The sequence below is a fragment of the Populus alba genome, chromosome 1 (assembly GCF_005239225.2).
Source record: "Populus alba chromosome 1, ASM523922v2, whole genome shotgun sequence".
Classification (NCBI taxonomy): Eukaryota; Viridiplantae; Streptophyta; class Magnoliopsida; order Malpighiales; family Salicaceae; genus Populus; species Populus alba.
The window spans coordinates 41,661,398-41,681,078 of record NC_133284.1 but is presented as its reverse complement, the minus strand read 5'-3'; the positions used below and the strand labels follow the sequence as shown (position 1 = coordinate 41,681,078).

The following is a 19,681-nucleotide window of genomic DNA, read 5'->3' as shown; positions in this document are numbered from 1 at the left end:
ATAAGAAATGGACTGAGGGGAGAGAGAACTTGAAAAGATTTAAGAGACACATTGAAGTTTCAATTATAACATCGTTGTTGTTCAAAAAATCTCGACGGATTGAATTAAATGATATAAAAATATATTCCAATAATAACTTGAGCATGCAATGCTTGCTGAATAAAGGTGGTTTGTTGTTTGCTTGTCTTTGAGCAGTATGACACACTTAATCATTTATTTTGATAAAAACTCAACATACCATAATTGACTTGAGTTATGTAATGAATTGGGATTGTTCATTTACTATATTCCCTTCCTTATTTTTGAAGTGTGGTCGTCAAAACACCAATATATATTTTCTTTGTAAGTGTAGGTGTTCTGACTACTAAATGTTTTTTTAATTAATTATATAAAAGTAAACTCTAAACTTAAATAACAAACTATATTCCAAAACAAAGTCCAAATTTCAAATGCAATTATATACATTTTTATGAAGCATAAGGAAAAAAAATGCTCACTATGAAAATAAAGTTATTAATTTTTTTTTTAAAATTTAAAAAACCGTTGAGGCATAATTATTAAACCCGGCTTGGGGGTTGACTCGACCAAGGGGTCGGGTCCCAAGTTTCATGGGTTAACCCAAATCAACCTGGAAAAATTAAAAAAAATAATTAAATTTTTAATATTTTATATGAAAAAATTAAAAAGAAATCCATGTAAATATAGACTATATATTGTAAACAATGAAGTTTAAAAGAATATTCTAAAAAGTTTTTTATTCTACATTAAAAAGATATTATGTTAAGCTTTTAAGTTTAAGTATTTAAACCAAAATGTTTTTTATCTCACATTGAAAAAACATAACTTTTTTCTTTGAAATATAGAGTATATAAATTTCAATTTTAAAAAGATATTATGTTAAGCTTTTAAGTTTAAGTATTTAAATATTTTTTTTATCCCATATTGAAAAAATATAGTTTTTTTCTTGGGAACATAGAGTATATATACTAATGGGTTTCAAATTTCACATTAAAAATATACTATGTTATCCTTTTAAGTTAAAGTATTTAAACCAAAATGTTTTTTTTTTATCCCAGATTAAAAAAACATAATTTTTTTCTTTGAAATATAGAGTATATATATTAATGCGTTTCAAATTTCACATTTGAAAAAAAAAAACACCGAGTCTTGCTCATGTTTCACTTGGGTCGCCCAAGTCATAGATTGACTGGGTTTGATTGGGTTGTTGCATCATAGGGTCTTTTAACAAACTTGGACAAGTCTAGCTTCCGAGTCGACCTATCAGGCCTGTCCGAGTTTAATAATTATGGTTGAGGTCTTTTGCAGGTTTGACTCTGATAAAATTGAATAAAAATTCCAATTGAATTGGATGATACCAGATACATGATTGAAATTGCCATCCCTAATCATAGATTATGCTTCTAGGTAATGTATTATTACAAGGACTCTCTTTATTCTCATAACTGCTCCATCTTTGCACGCATATTGAAGTTAGATTGTGAGGGCCAAAAGAAGGTTTCCAATTCTACTAGGATCTGGAATATCTAAATTTCACCATGGACGTTAGGAGAAAGAACCCGTGGATTCACAATGCCGCCTGTCTTTCTTTCTTTTTTCTTCAATTAGAGAGAAAGTAAAATGAATGGGGTTTTCAGCAATCCACAATTATACATACATACATAAATAAAAATTTAGTCCTCAAATTTTTTTTCTTCTAAATTGCATCCTTTTATGCCCAAATTAATTGCTAATTTATCAACAAAAAATAATAATAATAATTAAGAAGGGTCATAATTTAAACAAGAAGACCACAACGTGAAACAAGAAGAAATTGACTAAGGTTTAAAAAATGAGTCGAAAAATTTACTTAGGTTCTCTTACTTTTTAAATGAAAAAATTTTAGTCCCATGATATTTTGAGAATTCAATTGTGATATAAAATTTTATTTTTATTTTTTAGTCTCTTGTTTTATAAAGGAGAGAGAAAGTGGCTAGAATTTAGCGAAGGAGAGATAATCCTAGTTGATATCGATTCTGGCCATGAAAAATATCAATTTTGATGTTAGAGTTCCATTCACAAATAAGAGTTTATCCTAGGTCTACTTTTCCCTTCATATTGCCAAAGATTGTATTTTTTAAGCTCACGATATTTTTTGATTTCAGGTTGATTTTTGTTTTTAATCCATTTTTTTGGGTTATTTGAGGTCATTAATATGTTTTTCAATGCGTGTAGGGTGTTTTCTAGGTATTTTAGTAAAAATTAGATTGAAAATCCTTGACCTATTTTTTGGTGAATCTCCGGTCACTTGAAACTGAACCAGAAGGCAATGCTTCACATGTTTTTTTTTTTTCAAGAAAACAAGAGGAGGACACCAAATACTCCAACTTTTAATAAAAAAAAGTCTTCCCAAGCATACCAGGCTACTCAATCTAAGCTTGTGCGCCTGGGTTTTTTTTTTAATTTTTTTTCTTGCAATTTCATCTTTTGTTGACTATTTGTATTCAAATTTAATAATTTATAACAAATTCTTATGATGTTTTTTTTAATAGAACATGATTTAATTCTTACTTAGTTTACATATGACTTCAACATTTTTTCTTATATTAGAAGGCATTCTTGCTTTGTAGCCGGATTTTTTTTGCTTTATATTTATTTAATTGCTTACCTATGAATTTTTTTTTAATTTATTTTTTATTAAATGAAGTATTGGTTACAAGAAATATTGTTATTAAATATAATTAAGTCTATGGCCTGTCTTTCAAGATCAAATATCTACAACCACATCTATCTCTCAACTTTATAATTTAGTTTTTGATTAAATATCGTTTAGTTTTTACTTGGTTTTTACATAAAATTATAACATTTTTTTTTTAATATTTGAAACCTTGCATAATTTTTTTCTTTCATATTATTCAGTCACTTTCTTATTTATGTTATGTTTCTATCATTGTTTGATTGAATAAAATATTTATTATAAGAAACATAGTATTGATTACAACTAGATATATGATCTGTGTTGCGAGATTAAATATTTTGATCTACAACTATTTCTTAATTTTTCCAGTTTCAATTGGAGTAGAGAATGCGATTGCATTATAAGTTTTAATTATCGTTAACGACTTTCTTTCTTAAACGGTGGCACAAAAATCTAGGTAGAGAGAGAAAAAAAAAGAGTGAAAAAGATATGTCTGCTAGTGTCTAACAGCAGTGAATGATGGCACATGTATTGCCTTGTCAGGTCGGAGACGCCGAGATTTTTCAAACAGTGCCCCCAAAGGCGGTGTTTGGTGGCCACCCCCATGCTTTTTAATTATATTCAATAAATATAATTTACAATAATATTTTTGAGCACCCTTAAAATTTACAATAAAAATGAAGTAAAATGACAAAAAAAATCATTGGGTAAGTTTAATTGGTTTTATTTTTTAAGGTTTCAGAGCAATTACACTATTTTATAAAAAATAAAGATGAAAAAATGGTCGAGTAGAAGGCAATTGATTATTTTATTTAAGGGCTAAATGAGTAATTAGAATATATATTTAGAAACAAAATTACCAACATAACCCCATACATTCAACAAAAAAAAATATTTATATCATATTGAAAATATCATGTTATCCCAAAGTTAAAAGATTTAATGATGAAGGAACAAAATAGTAATTATACTATTTTAATAATAGTAAATTATATCTTAAACACAGTAACTTTACTGCATTTTTTGAAAAAGAAGAAGGAAAAGCTCGTGAACCAAATAAGTTATAATATAATATAATATCACATAATATAATATCTCATAATATAATATCTCATAAATACGAAGGGATTTATGAGAGACAACTCTCGAGTATGAGGATAAATCGAACTATTTAACGTATCACATTTATGAAATCAAAATATAGCATGTGCAACTCACGTCACTTTTAACTTCGTTTCCGATGAACAAAATGATTCAAAGATCTATTGGATAATGATAATTTATTGAGGGATTAAACTGGTACTATAATGCACACTCTTTCGATTTATTTTGATGAAGGAAGAGAGAGCGATAGACAGACAGACGAAGCCAAGAGACGAGGCAATTTTCTCGTATTGAAATGGGTGGTGGTGGTGGTGAATTGAGATACGAGATTTCACAAAACGCCTACATAAAACTAGTACTCCACTCTCTCAAGCACAAAACCTCCGCCGTCAACGGGGTTTTCGTTGGCAGTTCCTGTGACGATGTTGTCCAGATCATCGACTCTGTCCCTCTGTTCCACAACCACCTAGGTCTTCTGCCTCCTCTCGAGATCTCTCTCATCATGGTAAACAGCTAGTAATCAATATTTTCTTTTTCACTTTTGGTTAATAAAAGTAAGATCCTTTGTTAATTCAATGTAATTAACATGTACTTATTAGTTATAATTTGAAAAGTTCTGGGATTGATTTATACTTATGAGATGAGATTGTTGATTTTTTTTTCTAAAAAAAAACTGGTTTTCTTGAATTGTTTGTGAATAGATAGAGGAGTATTATAGCGCTCGAGGTTTGGGTATAGTGGGTTACTTTCACGCAAATGAGAGGTCTGATGATGTGGAGCTTGGTAGCGTTGCAAAGAATATTGGCGATCACATCTATCGCTACTTTCCCCAAGCTGCCATTCTTTTGGTATGTATTCTTTCTGTTGTAGATGACGATGCTCTTGTCTGTTGTTTCTTGCTGGCTTTCATTTTGAACCTTTTCTATGCAGTTAGATAACAAAAAGCTTGAAGCTTTGCCAAAGGGGAAAGATCGGCTCCCTGTTTTGCAGGTTAGTAGCTTTGTCTTATCCCGGTTGTGTTATTTGGAAAATGTTTGCTGGGAACATTTAGCAAGTGTTGGTGCCATCATAAAAGAGCCTTTGGTTGCCTATGCAGTGACTGAGAAGATAAATATTACATTATCCTTCTATAACCTTTTCTGAGTGGCGCCAGAACCACTGCTTTTGATATATCCACAGATTGGACTATAGTTTATGGCCAGTTTGCCTGGGGTCAATGGCATGCCTATGATTTATTACACAGAGAATGAATCAATCCAATTGATGTTGTTTTTCATGGTGTTTTATCTACTGATTTGGGCTGCTTGGGAGGGGGGAAAAAGGAGGGGGGGGGTGTTGCAAATCTGGCATTGGCTTTGTTGTTATTCATATGGCAGGGATAAGAGGTGTATGTGTGTAGAATACAGTTGTCATTATAAAAAAAGAACAAGGAGAAGCGCCTTTTCCATTATGCTTTTAGTGGGTGGAAAAATTTGGAGAACATCTAGATGTTTCCCAATCCCAAGCTTTATCATGGAAAAATGAAAAAGTCTTTTTCCTTTTTCCAATTTGTAAAAAGAATTTAGTAGTCTTTATGAGAAATAAAAAATATTTGATTTTGATGGTTGCTGTAAGACTAATTGAAGAGCACTGAGGGGTGTCTGAAAATGCTGTTGATGTCTGGCGCTTTTTGCTCTCCAATTTCAATGTCTGAATAATCTTGCATGAATTTAATTTTCCACAAGAACTCTCTCTCTTGATCTCAAATAGAAACACAGGCTTCCATTTCAAATTCAAATGATTTACATCAGAGTTGATAGCCCCAGGCATAGTCTCTAAGAACAGTTGCTTATCCCGAGAGCTAAAGCTAGTCTAACACATTCATGAGCTGCTTGACTTGGCATCACCATCTCTCTTTTAAAAGAGAGGGTTGTGCTGTGTGAGAATTCATTCTGTGTTATGGTTTATGGACAACTTGGGTTCATGATATGTTAGTATTTGGTCATTGTTTCTAGTATTTTTCCTACTAGGAATCGTATGATTTGTAATTTGTCTGAAATCAGATCAATCCATATTGATTCACTGCCTCCATTATGTTGTTGCTAGCAAATCAAGTTGGGTCTCAATTTATTCTCCAGTTGGATCTGGGCAGAATTGAGTGAGTTCATTTTGTGTTTTAAGTTTGGGTTTCCATTTGTATTTGGAACTGGTGTGCAGCCCTGTCTTGATTTGTGTGAAAATTTCATGTCTGTTTGGGTCTCCATTGTATGGATGAATAATGCACATGCATTGAATTCTGTGCTGGGATGGAGTGATATCACAAAAGGAAGAGCCATGGTGTTCTATGTGGAGAGATTGATTTATTTATGAGATTTTAATGAATCCATCAATTTTAATAATTCAGGTTACCATGACCCTGCATTATCTATTACTTGAACAGGAAGCTCTCAGTTTGCGTTTGGGTCTAATTTTACTAGTTTGTAATCATGCCATTGGCTTCCCATTTGAATTAGAATCCTGTAAAAGTTGCAGGAGGTAGGCAACACACGATGTACTCTATCAATAGAGTGAGTTCAATTGATGGTTGTTCCTTGTGCATCAACTATTACACTATCATTTTCCACCAGGAGGCTTCTGTAATCTGCATTTGTTACTCCATGGATTCCATAATGCAATTGGGATTGCCTCTCCTATTTCTGGTTGCGAGTAGCTTAAGAATTTCCCTTTTGCTCATGAATTGTGCATACCAATCCTGTTTTCTGAGCATCAGGGCAGATAGGAGCATCTGTATGAAGCTTGACATTACTTTGTGCTGGGGGCATCCATACTTCTCTTCAACTAGCTTTTAAACTCTCATGTGATCTCTCTGTTGCTGCTCTGTAGTCTGATAGGAAGTTAATGGTTCTATTGATGATAACTATAACTCTACTTAGATGCCAGATTTAATTGTTTATCCATATTTCGTGATTTATAGATATGTTGGAATATCAGTGATCATCTGTCAAGTTACCTTTTACAGATATGCAACTTGCTACGTGCCTATTTGTTTACTGATCTGAGGTCCTTTTCATGCTATCAGCAACATGATATGTTTTTGGTGTAGTTATCTGTTTGAACTTTCTTTCGAGACTTCTTAATTTCTTGGTTTCTCATATGTTGGCATCTCGACAATTACTTTTGTGATTATTCTGTTATAGGTCACTGCTGTGTGCAAAAATTAAACAATCTCGCCCCCCTGCCATCTCACCACCATTAATTCATACCACTTACTAATTAATAGATGAACACTAGTATGATGGTCCCATTTAATGAATTTTCAGTCAAGCGTCTAAGTACATTTGTTCCCTTTTCTGTACTAGCTTTATACAAGGGATGCATCCAAGAACTGGAAGCTAGCTGGATCCGATGGAGGCTGCCAATTGACAACTAAGGAACCAGCGGCAAATGCTGTTCTCTTGGATTATATTTCATCCAAGAAGTGGGAGGATGTGGTAGACTTTGATGACCACCTTGATGACATTACCAAGTAAGCATCATATGCATGTGTCGAGTGTGTGGAATGGTGCGTCTTGTGTTTTCATATACATGCAGACAAGTTTAGCATCAGGCACTGCTTTGCACCTTATTTATTCATAGAAATCATATCAGCAACTTATTTTTGTATTTGCAGGGACTGGCTGAATCCAGGACTCTTCGAGTAAGGTTGGCCCCAGCCATGCATCTGTATTTGGATGATCATTGGGCTCGTGGTTGCCATTAATAAGAAAATCTTGCAGTGATATATGTGTTAAATTGTGAAGTTTCCCGGATAAGGAACCCGATATTTTCTCCTGAGAAGTAGTACTGTGTTGAAGTTAAGAGTTTTAAAAGTGGAAAGGTTGCCCCTCTCCATAAATACATCACTACTATCTGTTTAATCTCCTATTTTCCTCATCAAATTGACTGGATATGTAGTTTGGTAGGTGATTTACTAAGAGTTCTTGTATTGATGCCATATCATGTGATCTTGAGGGCAAAGCATTAGCCCTCATACAATTGAATTTGTACCGGAGACGTAAGGCTAGAAAAAAGGGCGAATTAGTATGCAAGTAGGCGATGTGGGGTGGTGCCTCCCACCACCTCATCTCATTTATATGGGTTTCGGAAGTTAGCTATAGTACTCCAATCACTCGAGAAAGGCAAGCCTTAGGGGGGAAAAATTAAATAAAGGGGTTATGCGATGGATAGACACATGACATTACTCCAATCACATGAAATTGTTTTTTGTTCACATGATAGCAAGAAAAGAGTGGATTAAGAGGTGAAATGATTTTTTCATTGAGTTTAATTGGTCTTTTCAAATTGAATATAGCAGTTACCATATACCCTTGGAATAAAAATTTAGATTAAGCACTTGAGCTTATAGCCCAGTGGTGGAAGGGCCTTGTGTCCTTTCTCTGCACCAGGATTCAAGTTTTACTTGTGCACACCTGTCACCCCCGCGGTGCCTTACCTGCTTACTGGGCTTGCAGGATGTTTAGTGAGTCCGGAGATTAGTTGTGGTGCGCATAAGCTGGTCTTGACATCCCGGGTTACAAAAAAAAAAAAAAGATTAAAATAGATTTTTATATTTTTACATTTTTGTTGTATGGTGAAGTTACTATATTTGGAATAAAAAAAAATTGTTTGGCTAATAAGGATTTCAGTCTTTTTTTGTTTTTATCAAAATAGCTAAAAGATTAAAATACTTCAAAAAAAAAAAAAAATGCAAAACTTGCTATCAGGGTTTTTATGTTTTTTTATCATGATTATTTTTTTCAATTTACATGAAAGGCAACTTAGTATTTTAATAAAAAAATAAATATCATAGAAAAGAAAAAGTTGTTGACACATGTGTATGATGTTGCCTGCATTTTTTGGGTAACTTGAGCAATAATGTCAGACAGGAAAAAGATAGTCAACTACTTATCACCTAAAAGCTCTTGTGGAGGCACAACTGATGGATATGGAGCGTGCCTTCAATTCTAAACACTCTAACACTTGTAATTAAGAGAGGAAATTAAGAGAAAATAGAGTTTAGTGAGAGAAGATAAGGGAAGTGAGGGAAGAAGAGGAAAGCTTAATGGGGTATGTGAGCATCTTTTTTTGAAAATGATTGGGTATGTTAAGAAATTAGCTTAATTGGGCTTTATCATAGGCATGAGTTAAATGTTGACTTGGTCTTGCATTATTTACCACAAAGTGTTTCACAATTCATTATGAACTATCACATGAATAAGTTGAATAATGCATTGATAAAACTACTCAATATGTTTAACATTACTGAAGAGGCCCTAAAAAAAAGGAAAAAAAGAAGAAGCTATATTCTCCTAGTTTAGTCTTCTAAAAAGTTTTTTAAAAAAACAAGAAGCAAGAAGATAAGGATAATAAAGATTATATCTTTAAAGCACACAAGCCTACTAGGGCATCAAGAAATATAAGGGTACTTGTTATCATTATGGCAAAGAAGGCCACTAAATGAGGAATTGCAATGAACATTTTAAAACCATGAAGTTTATGAAGCTTATTAAAGTTTATACTTCATGTATGTTTATGAGTGAGAACTATGTTTGTGCTTCACGTAGTAGTTTTTGGGTATTGGATACCAAATGTGTTTTTTTTTTTTGTTTTTTTTTCATATTTGCAATAATTTACAGGAACTAAAGAAAAGTATAAGATTATATAAAGAGGAACTTGATTGACAAGTTAGAAATGGAGCACGAGTTGTTGCTTTGGCCTTAAGAACTTCTTATTATACTTTTCCAAGTAGGCTGATACAATAACTTGATAATTATTATTTTGTTCCAATACTTTCTAGAAGCATTGTATCTGTTTTTTATTTAGCTTTGAAAGATTTAAATTTATTATTAAGGGCAAATATTATTTCTTTTATAATAATAATGTTTATTATGGTTCTAGTACTTATATAAATGGTTTGTATATACTTGATTTGGAAATGCCTATGTTTAATATAAACATAAAAAAGAATAGATTAGATAATGAATATCCATCTTATTTATGGAATTGTAGACTAAGTTAGCTTAATGAAAAAACAATCAATAAGTTAAATAAAGAATGATATTGTGATACTTTTGATTATGAATCATATAAAACTTGTAAAGTTTGTTTATTATGTAAGATGAACAAAACACTCTTTATTGAAAAGAGTGAAAGGCCTAAAGAATTGTTAGGTCCGATACATATAAATATATGTGAACTAATGATGATTCATGTCATATATGGATATACATATTTCATTACATTTATTGATGATCATTCTAGATATTGTTTTGTGTATTTGATTAAACATAAGTCTAAATCAATTGAAAGATTCAAAGAATTCATAAGTAAAGTTGAAAACAAATGGGAAAGAGTATTATTATACTTTAATCTGATTAAGATGGTCAATACTTGAGTAAATATTTTTAACATTATCTAAAAGAATATGAGATTATCTCACAAGGGAAACCTCTTGGAACACCTTAATTGATATAGTGTGGTCCATAATGAGCTATGTAAACCTTCCATTTTATTTATAGGTTTATTCCTTACAAGCTATTGCTTACTTTTTAAATAGAGTTTCAATAAAAACTATTTATTATAATTTATATGAGATATGAAAAGGTAGGAGACCAAACTCATCATATTTAAAGATTTAAAGATGTGAGACTTATATAACGTGTATTGTATTTGCAAAGCTAAGAGTTAAGTTAGACAAATATAAATTTGTTGGATATCCAAAAGAAACTATTGGATATTTTTTTACCATCTTATTGAGACAAAGGGTTTTTGTCTCAAAACATGCTATATTTCGATAGAAATAATTTTTTTTCCGAAAAGAGTAGTGAGAGAAAAATAAAACTTAAAGAAATTCCAAAACAAAAAAATCATCCAATTAGACCTCAAGCTTGAGGCTATAACATTTAACCTGAAGCTTAAGAAACACAAGAACTCTATAGAGTTATTAACTTCTTATGAAAATTGAAAATGATGAATTACTTATACTTGATTAGCCTACCAATTACATGGAAACAATATCTAATATTAATTATAAGAAATGGCTTGAGGCCATGAAATATAAGATGGATTCCATATACACCAACTAGGGCTAAAAAGGTATAAAACTCATAGGATATAAGTGGGTTGATGACAACTTATAAATGTACAAAGCTAAACTATTTGTTAAAGGTTACAAATAAAGACAAAGGTTGACTTTGATGAAACAAAGATCTTTTTTATTGGAGATGCATACAATGATTATGAGATTTGACAAATGGATGTCACAACTTCATTTCTGAATGAGAATCTTCATGAAGATGTGTATTTGACACAACTTGAAGGTTTTGAATCTAAAACATTTTCTAAAGTATACAAGGATTTGGAATATCTATTTTGATGAGAAAACCAAATATTTTGATCTCATAAAAAATATGGATGACCTTTCTATTAATAGAAAAATTAGTGGAAATAAATTCGATGACCCCGCTGACTTCAACAACTCAACCCTCCTTCTCTAACACTATACGAGGAATAAGCAGCAGTGGAGCACCAACAAAGCCTGCCAACACCATTCCACCCGAGGTGACGCCCAAAAATCCTTATGCCCGTCCAGGTTTGGATAAATGTTATAGATGTGGACAACCAGGACACCGTTCCAACCAGTGTCCAAGAAGGAGTACCGTGAACCTAATAGATCCAGAAGAAGAGTACCTCTTTGATATAGAGAAAGATGATAATGGAGCAGCCTATACGTATGAAAAAGAAGAAGTAACAGGAGGCGATGAGGGAAAACTATTCTCGTGGTCTCTTATATTTCAACGACTACTATTGACACCAAAACGAGAAGAACCCTCCTAGCAGCATAATATATTCAGAACCAGGTGTACTGTGAACAAGAGGGTCTGTGATATTATCATTGACAGTGGTAGTAACGAAAATATAGTATCAAAAGCAATGGTTACTAAATTGGGATTGCAAACTAGGAAGCATCCTGCACCATATAAAATTGGCTGGATCAAATGTGGCACTGAAGTCAAAGTGACTAAAGTTTGCCACATTAAATTCTCAATTGGGAAGAATTATGCAAATGAGGTTACATGTGACGTGGTGGAAATGTATACCTGCCATATAATCCTGGGATGACCCTAGCAGTATGATGTAGATGCCACTTACAGGGGCCATGACAACATTTATGTCTTCATAAAGGGGGGCCTGAAGGTCGTTCTAGGTCTTATAAAAGAAGAGTTTGCCAGCATTAAATTGAAGTCACAAGGAAAACCAATATTGCTAGTGGATGGGGGCAAATTCATGGAAGAGACTAAGAAGGCCAGAGAGATTTTTTCCGTAGTAGTAAGAGGAGAAGTTGGCAGGGATTCTATTGACATTCCACCCACACTGCTACCATTACTAGAGGAATTTCAGGAGGTGATACCGTTAGACCTACCTAATGGATTACCTCATGTACGGGACATACAACATCAGATTGATTTCATGCTAGGAGCTAGTTTGCCAAATCATCCCCATTACCGGATGAATCCCAAGGAAAGTTAGGTTCTGCAAGCACAGGTAGAAGAACTGATTAATAAGGGAATAATATAGGAGAGCATGAGCCCTTGTGCAGTACCAGCCTTGTTAGTGCCAAAGAAAGATGGTAGTTGGCGCATGTGTATCGACAGTTGAGCAATCAACAAGATCACAATTAAATACATGTTACCTATCCCTTGATTAGAAGATATGCTGGACATGTTATCCGGGTCCAAAGTTTTTTCAAAACTTGATTTGCGAAGTGGGTACTAACAAATTCGGATCAGACCGGGAGACGAGTAGAAGACTGTTTTTAAAACAAAGGAGGGATTATATGAGTGGTTAGTAATGCCGTTCGGGCTAACCAATACACCTAGTACTTTCATGCGGTTTATGAACTAGGTACTAAAACCTATCACGGGAAAATTTGTGGTGGTATACTTTGATGATATATTAATCTACAGCCAAACCCAATTTGACCATGTTGAACACTTGAGGGAAGTACTTAAAATTCTGCAGCAAAATATGTTGTATGTTAATTTAAAAAAATACAGCTTTATGACCAGTAGCTTGCTATTCTTCGAGTTTATAATAAGTGTTGATGGAATTAAGGTAGATGAGGAAAAGATCCATGCCATTCGAGATTGGCCAACTCCGCGAATAGTAAGCAAGGTCCGTAGTTTTCATGGACTAGCAACGTTTTACATACGATTTGTTAGAGATTTTAGCCGAATAGTTGCACCCATTACTGAGTGCATGAAGATAAGGAAATTCTATTGGGGAGAAGCAGCAGAGCAGAGCTTCAAACTGATCAAAGAAAAACTATCATCGACCCAAGTTCTGGCACTCCTAAATTTTGATAAATTATTTCAAGTAGAGTGTGATGCCTCCATCATAGGTATTGGTGCTATGTTGTATCAAGAAGGCAGAACAATCGTGTTCTGTAGTGAAAAACTTAGTGAAGCTCGCCAGAAATGGTCTACCTATGAGCTGGAGTTATATGCTGTCTTTCGCGCCTTAAAAGTCTAGGAGCACTACGTAGTACCCTTATTCAGCGACCATCAGCCACTAAGATTTATCAATAGCCAGAATAGTGTCAACAGAATGCATGGCTGCTGGATTTCATTCATTCAATGCTTCACATTCACACTGTAACATAAGGCTGGGCGACTAAACCGAGCAGCTGATGCTCTCAGCTGAAGGACATTACTACTGGTCACTCTACAAATTGAAGTCATTGGGTTTGATTGCCTAAAAGAACTGTACGCTGGAGATGAAGATTTTCAAGATAGTTGGACAAAGTGCCAAATCGAGCTTCCTGTGGAGAACCTGCATATCCATGAAGGCTATTTATTCCATGGTAATCGATTATGCATACCTAGGAGCTCACTATGAGCTCAAATAATTCATGACTTGCACAGTGGAGATTTGCGTGGACACTTGAGGCGTGACAAAACAATAGCCATTACTGAGGAGAGATATTATTGGCCCTAGTTAAAAAGAGACATTGGCAACTATGTTAAATGGTGCCCCGTATGTCAGGCTGCTAAGGGACAGTTCCAAAATACCAGTTTGTATATGCCCTTGCCTATCCCAGCAGCACCTTGGGAGGATCTTTCCATGGATTTTATCTTAGGCCTACCATGAACCCAACGCGGATTTGATTCAGTTTTCGTGGTGGTCGACAGGTATTTCAAAATGACTCTTTTTATTGCTTGTAAGAAGACTGCAAATGTAGTGCACGTAGCAAATTTATTTTCAAGGAGGTGGTGTGTCTGCATGGGGTTCCCAAGTCCATCAAATCCGACAGAGACACCAAATTCTTGACTCATTTTTGGCGAACGTTATGGCTATGGTTTGACACATCCCTAAATTTTAACAGCACCAGCCATCCTCAGTCAGATGGCTAGACGTAGGTAGTAAACTGCACTCTTAGGAATCTGATTCGCTACCTTTCTGGGACAAAACCAAAACAGTGGGATATTACGTTGACACAAACCGAGTTTGCTTATAACAGTATGCTCAACCGGTCCACTGGGAAGACATTATTCTAGATTGTTTATTGTTGTCCCCACGCCATGCGTTGGACTTAGTTCCTCTACCAAAACTGCCAGGTTTAAGCATAGCAGCAGAAAATATGGCAGATCGTATAAAGTCCATTCAAGAAGAAGCGCGACAAAACTTTGAGGCTTCTAATGCCAAGTACAAAACTACAACAGATAAAAAGCGAAGGGTCCAAACCTTTCAAGAAGGAGACCTTGTGATGGTCTATTTATGCAAAGGACGACAGCATGTAGGAGCATACAACAAGCTTAAAGACAAGAAGTATGGACCTTTCCAGATCCTTCAGAAAATTAATGACAACGTATATGTTGTAAACCTTCCTGCAGAAATGGCCATTTCCCCTCCTTTCAACGTGGCAGATTTGTATGAGTATCATCCTCTAGATATGACGTCTTCTCACTTAACTCACTCGGGGTTGAGTTCTTTTTATGCAGGAGAGACTGATGCAGAACAGTCTACAGGAGGAGAGGAAGAGCAGATTGCGGGGAATAATATAAATACAGAGAAATCAAGAACTGCAGTTACCATTGGAGTCTTCTTCCAGCAGATTGCCACCTTATTTAGGAGTCCTCATTAATGTCATAATATCAGGATTTATTTACTTTCCTGGCTGTAGTATTTGCTTTCTTTATTCTAGTTATTTCTTTCCTAAACAATTATATTCCTAGTCAAATTAGGACTTGCAGCCTATATAAAGGCCGCCTTTTTTCATTGTAAGGCACTTTTGAATTCAATAAAGAATTTTCTCTGGGAGAATTTTAATTTCTAAAACTCATGGATTCGAGTGTAATTTTCTTAGTTCGAGGATTCGAACAATTTTCCTAGAAACAGGCGGCGTTCTATTTCCATAGAAGCTTCTACTACGTCAGACTGGTATCATTGAGATCATACGATAAAAAAGAAAAAAAAAACCAATAATAACTCAAATACTGGAATCTAGAATGAAGACGACATGTTATGTACAACGGCTGTGGCTGTTTCAGTAAACTTCTTCTGAATTAATGAACTTCACTGCTTTGTCTTCTTTATTTCCCTTGAGCAGTCTCTATCAACGTCACCGACCAAATTTTTCATATAGTTTCCTTGCGCAAATTCCTATAGTTTAAAAGATGTAGAATTTCTCAATCTTTCTTAGAGAACAGGGCATCCCTTGACCTTGATCCCTGGTGCTGTAGGACATTTTGCCAATGGACAATGGTCAGAAACGTCAGCACCCCACCAAGCTGGGCCATAGATATCCTTGGATTGAAGGGTAAAATAAAGGATGACTCCCATGAAGGCAACACCAGCATCCAAAGCAGCTGATAAGATGTAGGTGTGCTTAGCCCACCATCCCTTGTACCTCCTGTAAATAATGTAGTTGAAGATAAATCCAACAGATGCCCAAGACCAGTAGTGCACAGTTTTCGCTGATGGCATGGCTGATGAGGCACTAAGGATAAGGGGGATGTGAATCAACTTGATCCATTTTTTCTCTGGAAATTTGCGCTGGAGAAACCACATTGGAACTGGGGCAAGGAAACCAACGAGGAACCACCAGTTCTGCTCCGGGTAGACTCCCTTGTCTGTGAACATTCTGAGAGGTCCTACTACTCCCCAGATGATTGAAGCATTGTAGAAGACATCGCTTCCAGGACAGGTCCAAGGACTCCCATCAGGAAGCAAGTCTGGATTGCAGATGTTTTCAACAGATGAGAGAAGCCACCATGCTGTGCCAAAGTAAACAGTGGAAGAAACTACTGTTCCAACTAGCTGTAGACACAATAAAACCAAGTTAGTATCCTATATCCAAATGAAATAGACTAGTTAGAGGGTGGTCAACATAAAGATTTACCTGTACAATGAACATAGATTTGGGGGGGATCTTCATATAGTGCCCCATTTTGAAGTCACCGAGAAAACTGAGTGCTTGTGTCATGCTAATGTAGCCATACGTCTTGAAAGCCACGTTAGCAAGAGGCTTCCCTGGGTACATGTACCCAATAACCAATTCTGTGATCACATTTAGTCCGATTTGCTGCATAGATGTTTACACAGTTCATGAGTGATGGATTGTGTGTGTGTGTCTATTGCTTCCCAAAAGACAAGATCATACCATGTTTGTTGTCGCCTGAACAACTCCAACGGGTAAGGTGAATACTAGAGCGATGAAACAGGCTAGGAGAAGTCCCCACCAAGGAAGCTGAAGCTGATGGTCAAAACCTTCCACAGCCAGAAGCGAAAGAGCCAGTGATATAACCAAGATGGCAGTAAACCACCACTGAGGGACTACCGCGTAGTTCTTCTTCATAATTCTTGTGTGCACATCACTAAACTCGTCTTTCACTGCAGTTGTCGTCTTCTTCCACATGTTTATGATATTTCTGCGCAAACGAAAATTCTATATCAAAACAAACAAACAAAAAACAATTAATTAGGCTGGAATTAAACAAAATTAATGGTGAGGAAGATGGCGTACTTTCCGTCAAAAAGAGCAACATGAGTAAGGGTAGCTGTTAGAGATGCAAAACTCAATCCATATAAGAAGGCGAAGAAGATACTTAAATAGAGCTTGCTATAATTCTCATATTCCACTAGATTAAGGTCGAATGTTTTCTCATTAAGAACACGGGTAATGTTGAATATCTGACCATCTTCATCGAAAGTGTGAGAGGTAAATATGGGAAATCGCTTGGCTTCACGAAAGTTAGACCAGTATGCTATGGGGACAAGGACATACATAACCAGGATGAAACCAACCATAGTATTGGCAATGGCAAAGAAAGGGTAAGCTAGAGGAGTTCCCAAGAAAGAGGCAACAGTCGCCCAGTCAAGACCAAAGGAGCCAATTCCAAGACCATTTAACCCTGCACCGATCTGTTGAGCGGTGATCGAGCGCTTCCATATCCAGCAAACAAAGGAGAGAGCTGATAGTGAAGGGAAAAGGTGGCCAGGAACAATATAGTAAGCAAAGCTTGCAACGAAGACAATGGCAAAGAATTGCAGCCTTGTACGTTCTCCCTTTTTTCTCTTTTCCTTCTCGTGCAATGCCCTGCAGTTTGCATAAATATACATGCACCATTACACAAGTGTTTAATTAACAGACTTTCCATACAAGTTTTTTCAAGAGAAGGGAAGAAAGATCTAGAGAGATCGAAGTAGTACATACCTGAATAGAGAGACTTGGACAAGCGTTGCAGGCCACCACATGTAAGGCGAATCCACAAGAATTTTTCTGAACGTACCAGCCCATCCATAACCAAGCAACTGAATTGCATCAAGTGCCAGGAAACATTATAAGATACATAGAAACATTTCTTGACATACGCGCGCGCGCGTGTGTGTTTTTTTATATATATATACCTGAGTGGTTTGTGCAAGCAACATAGCAGCGACAGGATGGAGCCCTCTGTGGTAGAAGGCTTTGATAATTGTAATAATGTACACTGCATATACACCACCGGCTCCACAGTTGGCAAATATGGTGATCAATACATGTTCTTTCAGGTTGAAAGGCCCTGGATTCAATGAAACTGAGCATTTTGTAAATGGGATCGAGATTTGTTTCTTTGGGAGTTTTGCAGCCATGAACTTTCCTATGGGGAGAACAAGAATCTGTATTGTAACTGAACTGATAGATAGCTGATTAGAACGATACTGGAAGAATTGATTCACAAAGGAAAGAAGGATGCACGCTGCCAACCCAAGAACCCATGTTCGAAATGTTAAGACTGCCTGTGTAGGATCATCGGTGATTGGAACTGTAAGCCTGACTTGCTCAATTGGATTATCGTTCACTTCTTCAGCTTCTACATAAGCAAGCCATAAAATATTATTCATTACAAACTGTACCCGACTTCACCATGCATGCATGCTAAAAATATTAAACGTATACAAAGCAAGCATCTTTAACTTTAATATTTGTCTGTGAAAAAATATTGTACAGCAGTATTCAACAAAACAACTTTTTTTCTGAACAAAAACCATATATATATGAGAGAGAAGAGGAGAGGCATATGGTTGATTACCTGCTTCGTCAATTTCAAAATGATGCTTCTCACGATCAGGCAACTTGAATTGGGGCGCTGCTTCGTCGACTAAATTTGCCATGTTTCGTAGCTCCTCTCTCTACATCTCCTATGTTTTTTTTCCCGGGAGAGAGAGTAAGAGAATAGTCCTAGGCTCTTAGCAAATCTCTTCAAAGCAACACAAACATTATCAAACCTATTTATACAGATCCTACATCGTCCTTAGTTGGAGCATGCCTTCTATATTCTAGCATTGACCGACAGTTTGCAATAAAAAGACAAATTCTATCATGTAATAGCCATACATTCACAGTCAAGGAAGCCCTTGCCCAAATTTGGCTGTCCGCCAACTTAGTAAACATGCATCTGATGATTCATATGAAAAAGAGATGAATCCTGCATCATTTTCTGACAAAAAACGAGGCCAATGGGGCCAGCCAGTATTTACCTACTTTGAAGGATTCTAGTCTAATTATGTATATGCTATAAACACACTGGGTAAGGGTATCTCCAACGCCTGAAGCCAAAAAGAAAAACAAATCTCACTCCATTCTTTGTTTTAACAACTCCAACAGGACAACCAAAACAATAACTAAGTTGTGTTTTGATAATTCGATTGTTTTGATAAGGCGAGCATGGAGTTGTTTTAGCTCAAGTGGAGTGTTGAAATTGTGGATCAGGCGATCATTATTTTTGAGGTTTTGGAAAGTGAGGGAAGGTGGTGGGAAACAGTGAAGGGAAGAAGATAGAGAGGAAGAGGACATCATTTCCTCTTCCACTTTCAGTTAATATATGTTATTCTTCTTGAATCCTTCCTTTGGCCTGTGAGGGTGCTTTATATATAAAAAGAAAGAAAAAAAAAAAAAAAGAAGAAGAAGAAAGAAAAACAAAGAAAAAAAAAAACAAAGTAAAAAGAAAAAAAAAAAGAAGAAAAAGAAGAAGAAGAAGAAGAAGAAGACATTTCAGCCTTTCACTGTGGATTGCTACAGTGAAAGGTTGATCCCTTTTAGTATATTTCTAATTATTAATTTTAGAATCCATAAATTAATTAAGATAAACAAAAACTAATCTAATATTCATTTTAATAATAAAAAATTTCCTTCAAAAAAATTAAGCATTCGAACTCTTAATTTGATTGATTGTGTTCCACATCAGGCATTACCATCTCCTATTCATTCTCCATGACTAAGTGTTGAAATGATTTCGTCAAAGCTGTCCACGGCAAGGCTTTGGCAATAGCCACGTCAAATGGTATTTACTGAGGCTTGCCTTTCTCAAGTGATTGGAGTGC

At 35.3% G+C, this 19,681-nt stretch overlaps 2 protein-coding genes across 2 annotated transcripts; one reads left to right on the top strand and one right to left on the bottom strand.

Moving 5' to 3' along the window:
• The first annotated feature begins 3,910 nt into the window (after nucleotides 1-3,910).
• On the top strand, nucleotides 3,911-7,772 carry LOC118056864 (ER membrane protein complex subunit 8/9 homolog). The gene is made up of 5 exons (XM_035069255.2): nucleotides 3,911-4,304; nucleotides 4,501-4,647; nucleotides 4,730-4,789; nucleotides 7,138-7,304; nucleotides 7,449-7,772. The coding sequence occupies exons 1-5, from the start codon at nucleotides 4,095-4,097 to the stop codon at nucleotides 7,477-7,479; spliced, it is 615 nt and encodes a 204-aa protein (XP_034925146.1). The 5' UTR covers nucleotides 3,911-4,094; the 3' UTR covers nucleotides 7,480-7,772.
• A 7,697-nt stretch (nucleotides 7,773-15,469) lies between these two features.
• LOC118056776 (oligopeptide transporter 1) lies at nucleotides 15,470-18,472 on the bottom strand. The gene is made up of 7 exons (XM_035069121.2): nucleotides 18,391-18,472; nucleotides 17,726-18,171; nucleotides 17,532-17,629; nucleotides 16,842-17,414; nucleotides 16,479-16,746; nucleotides 16,218-16,400; nucleotides 15,470-16,135 (listed from the first exon to the last, which is right to left on the bottom strand). The coding sequence occupies exons 1-7, from the start codon at nucleotides 18,470-18,472 to the stop codon at nucleotides 15,515-15,517; spliced, it is 2,271 nt and encodes a 756-aa protein (XP_034925012.1). The 3' UTR covers nucleotides 15,470-15,514.
• Between the last annotated feature and the right edge of the window lie 1,209 nt (nucleotides 18,473-19,681).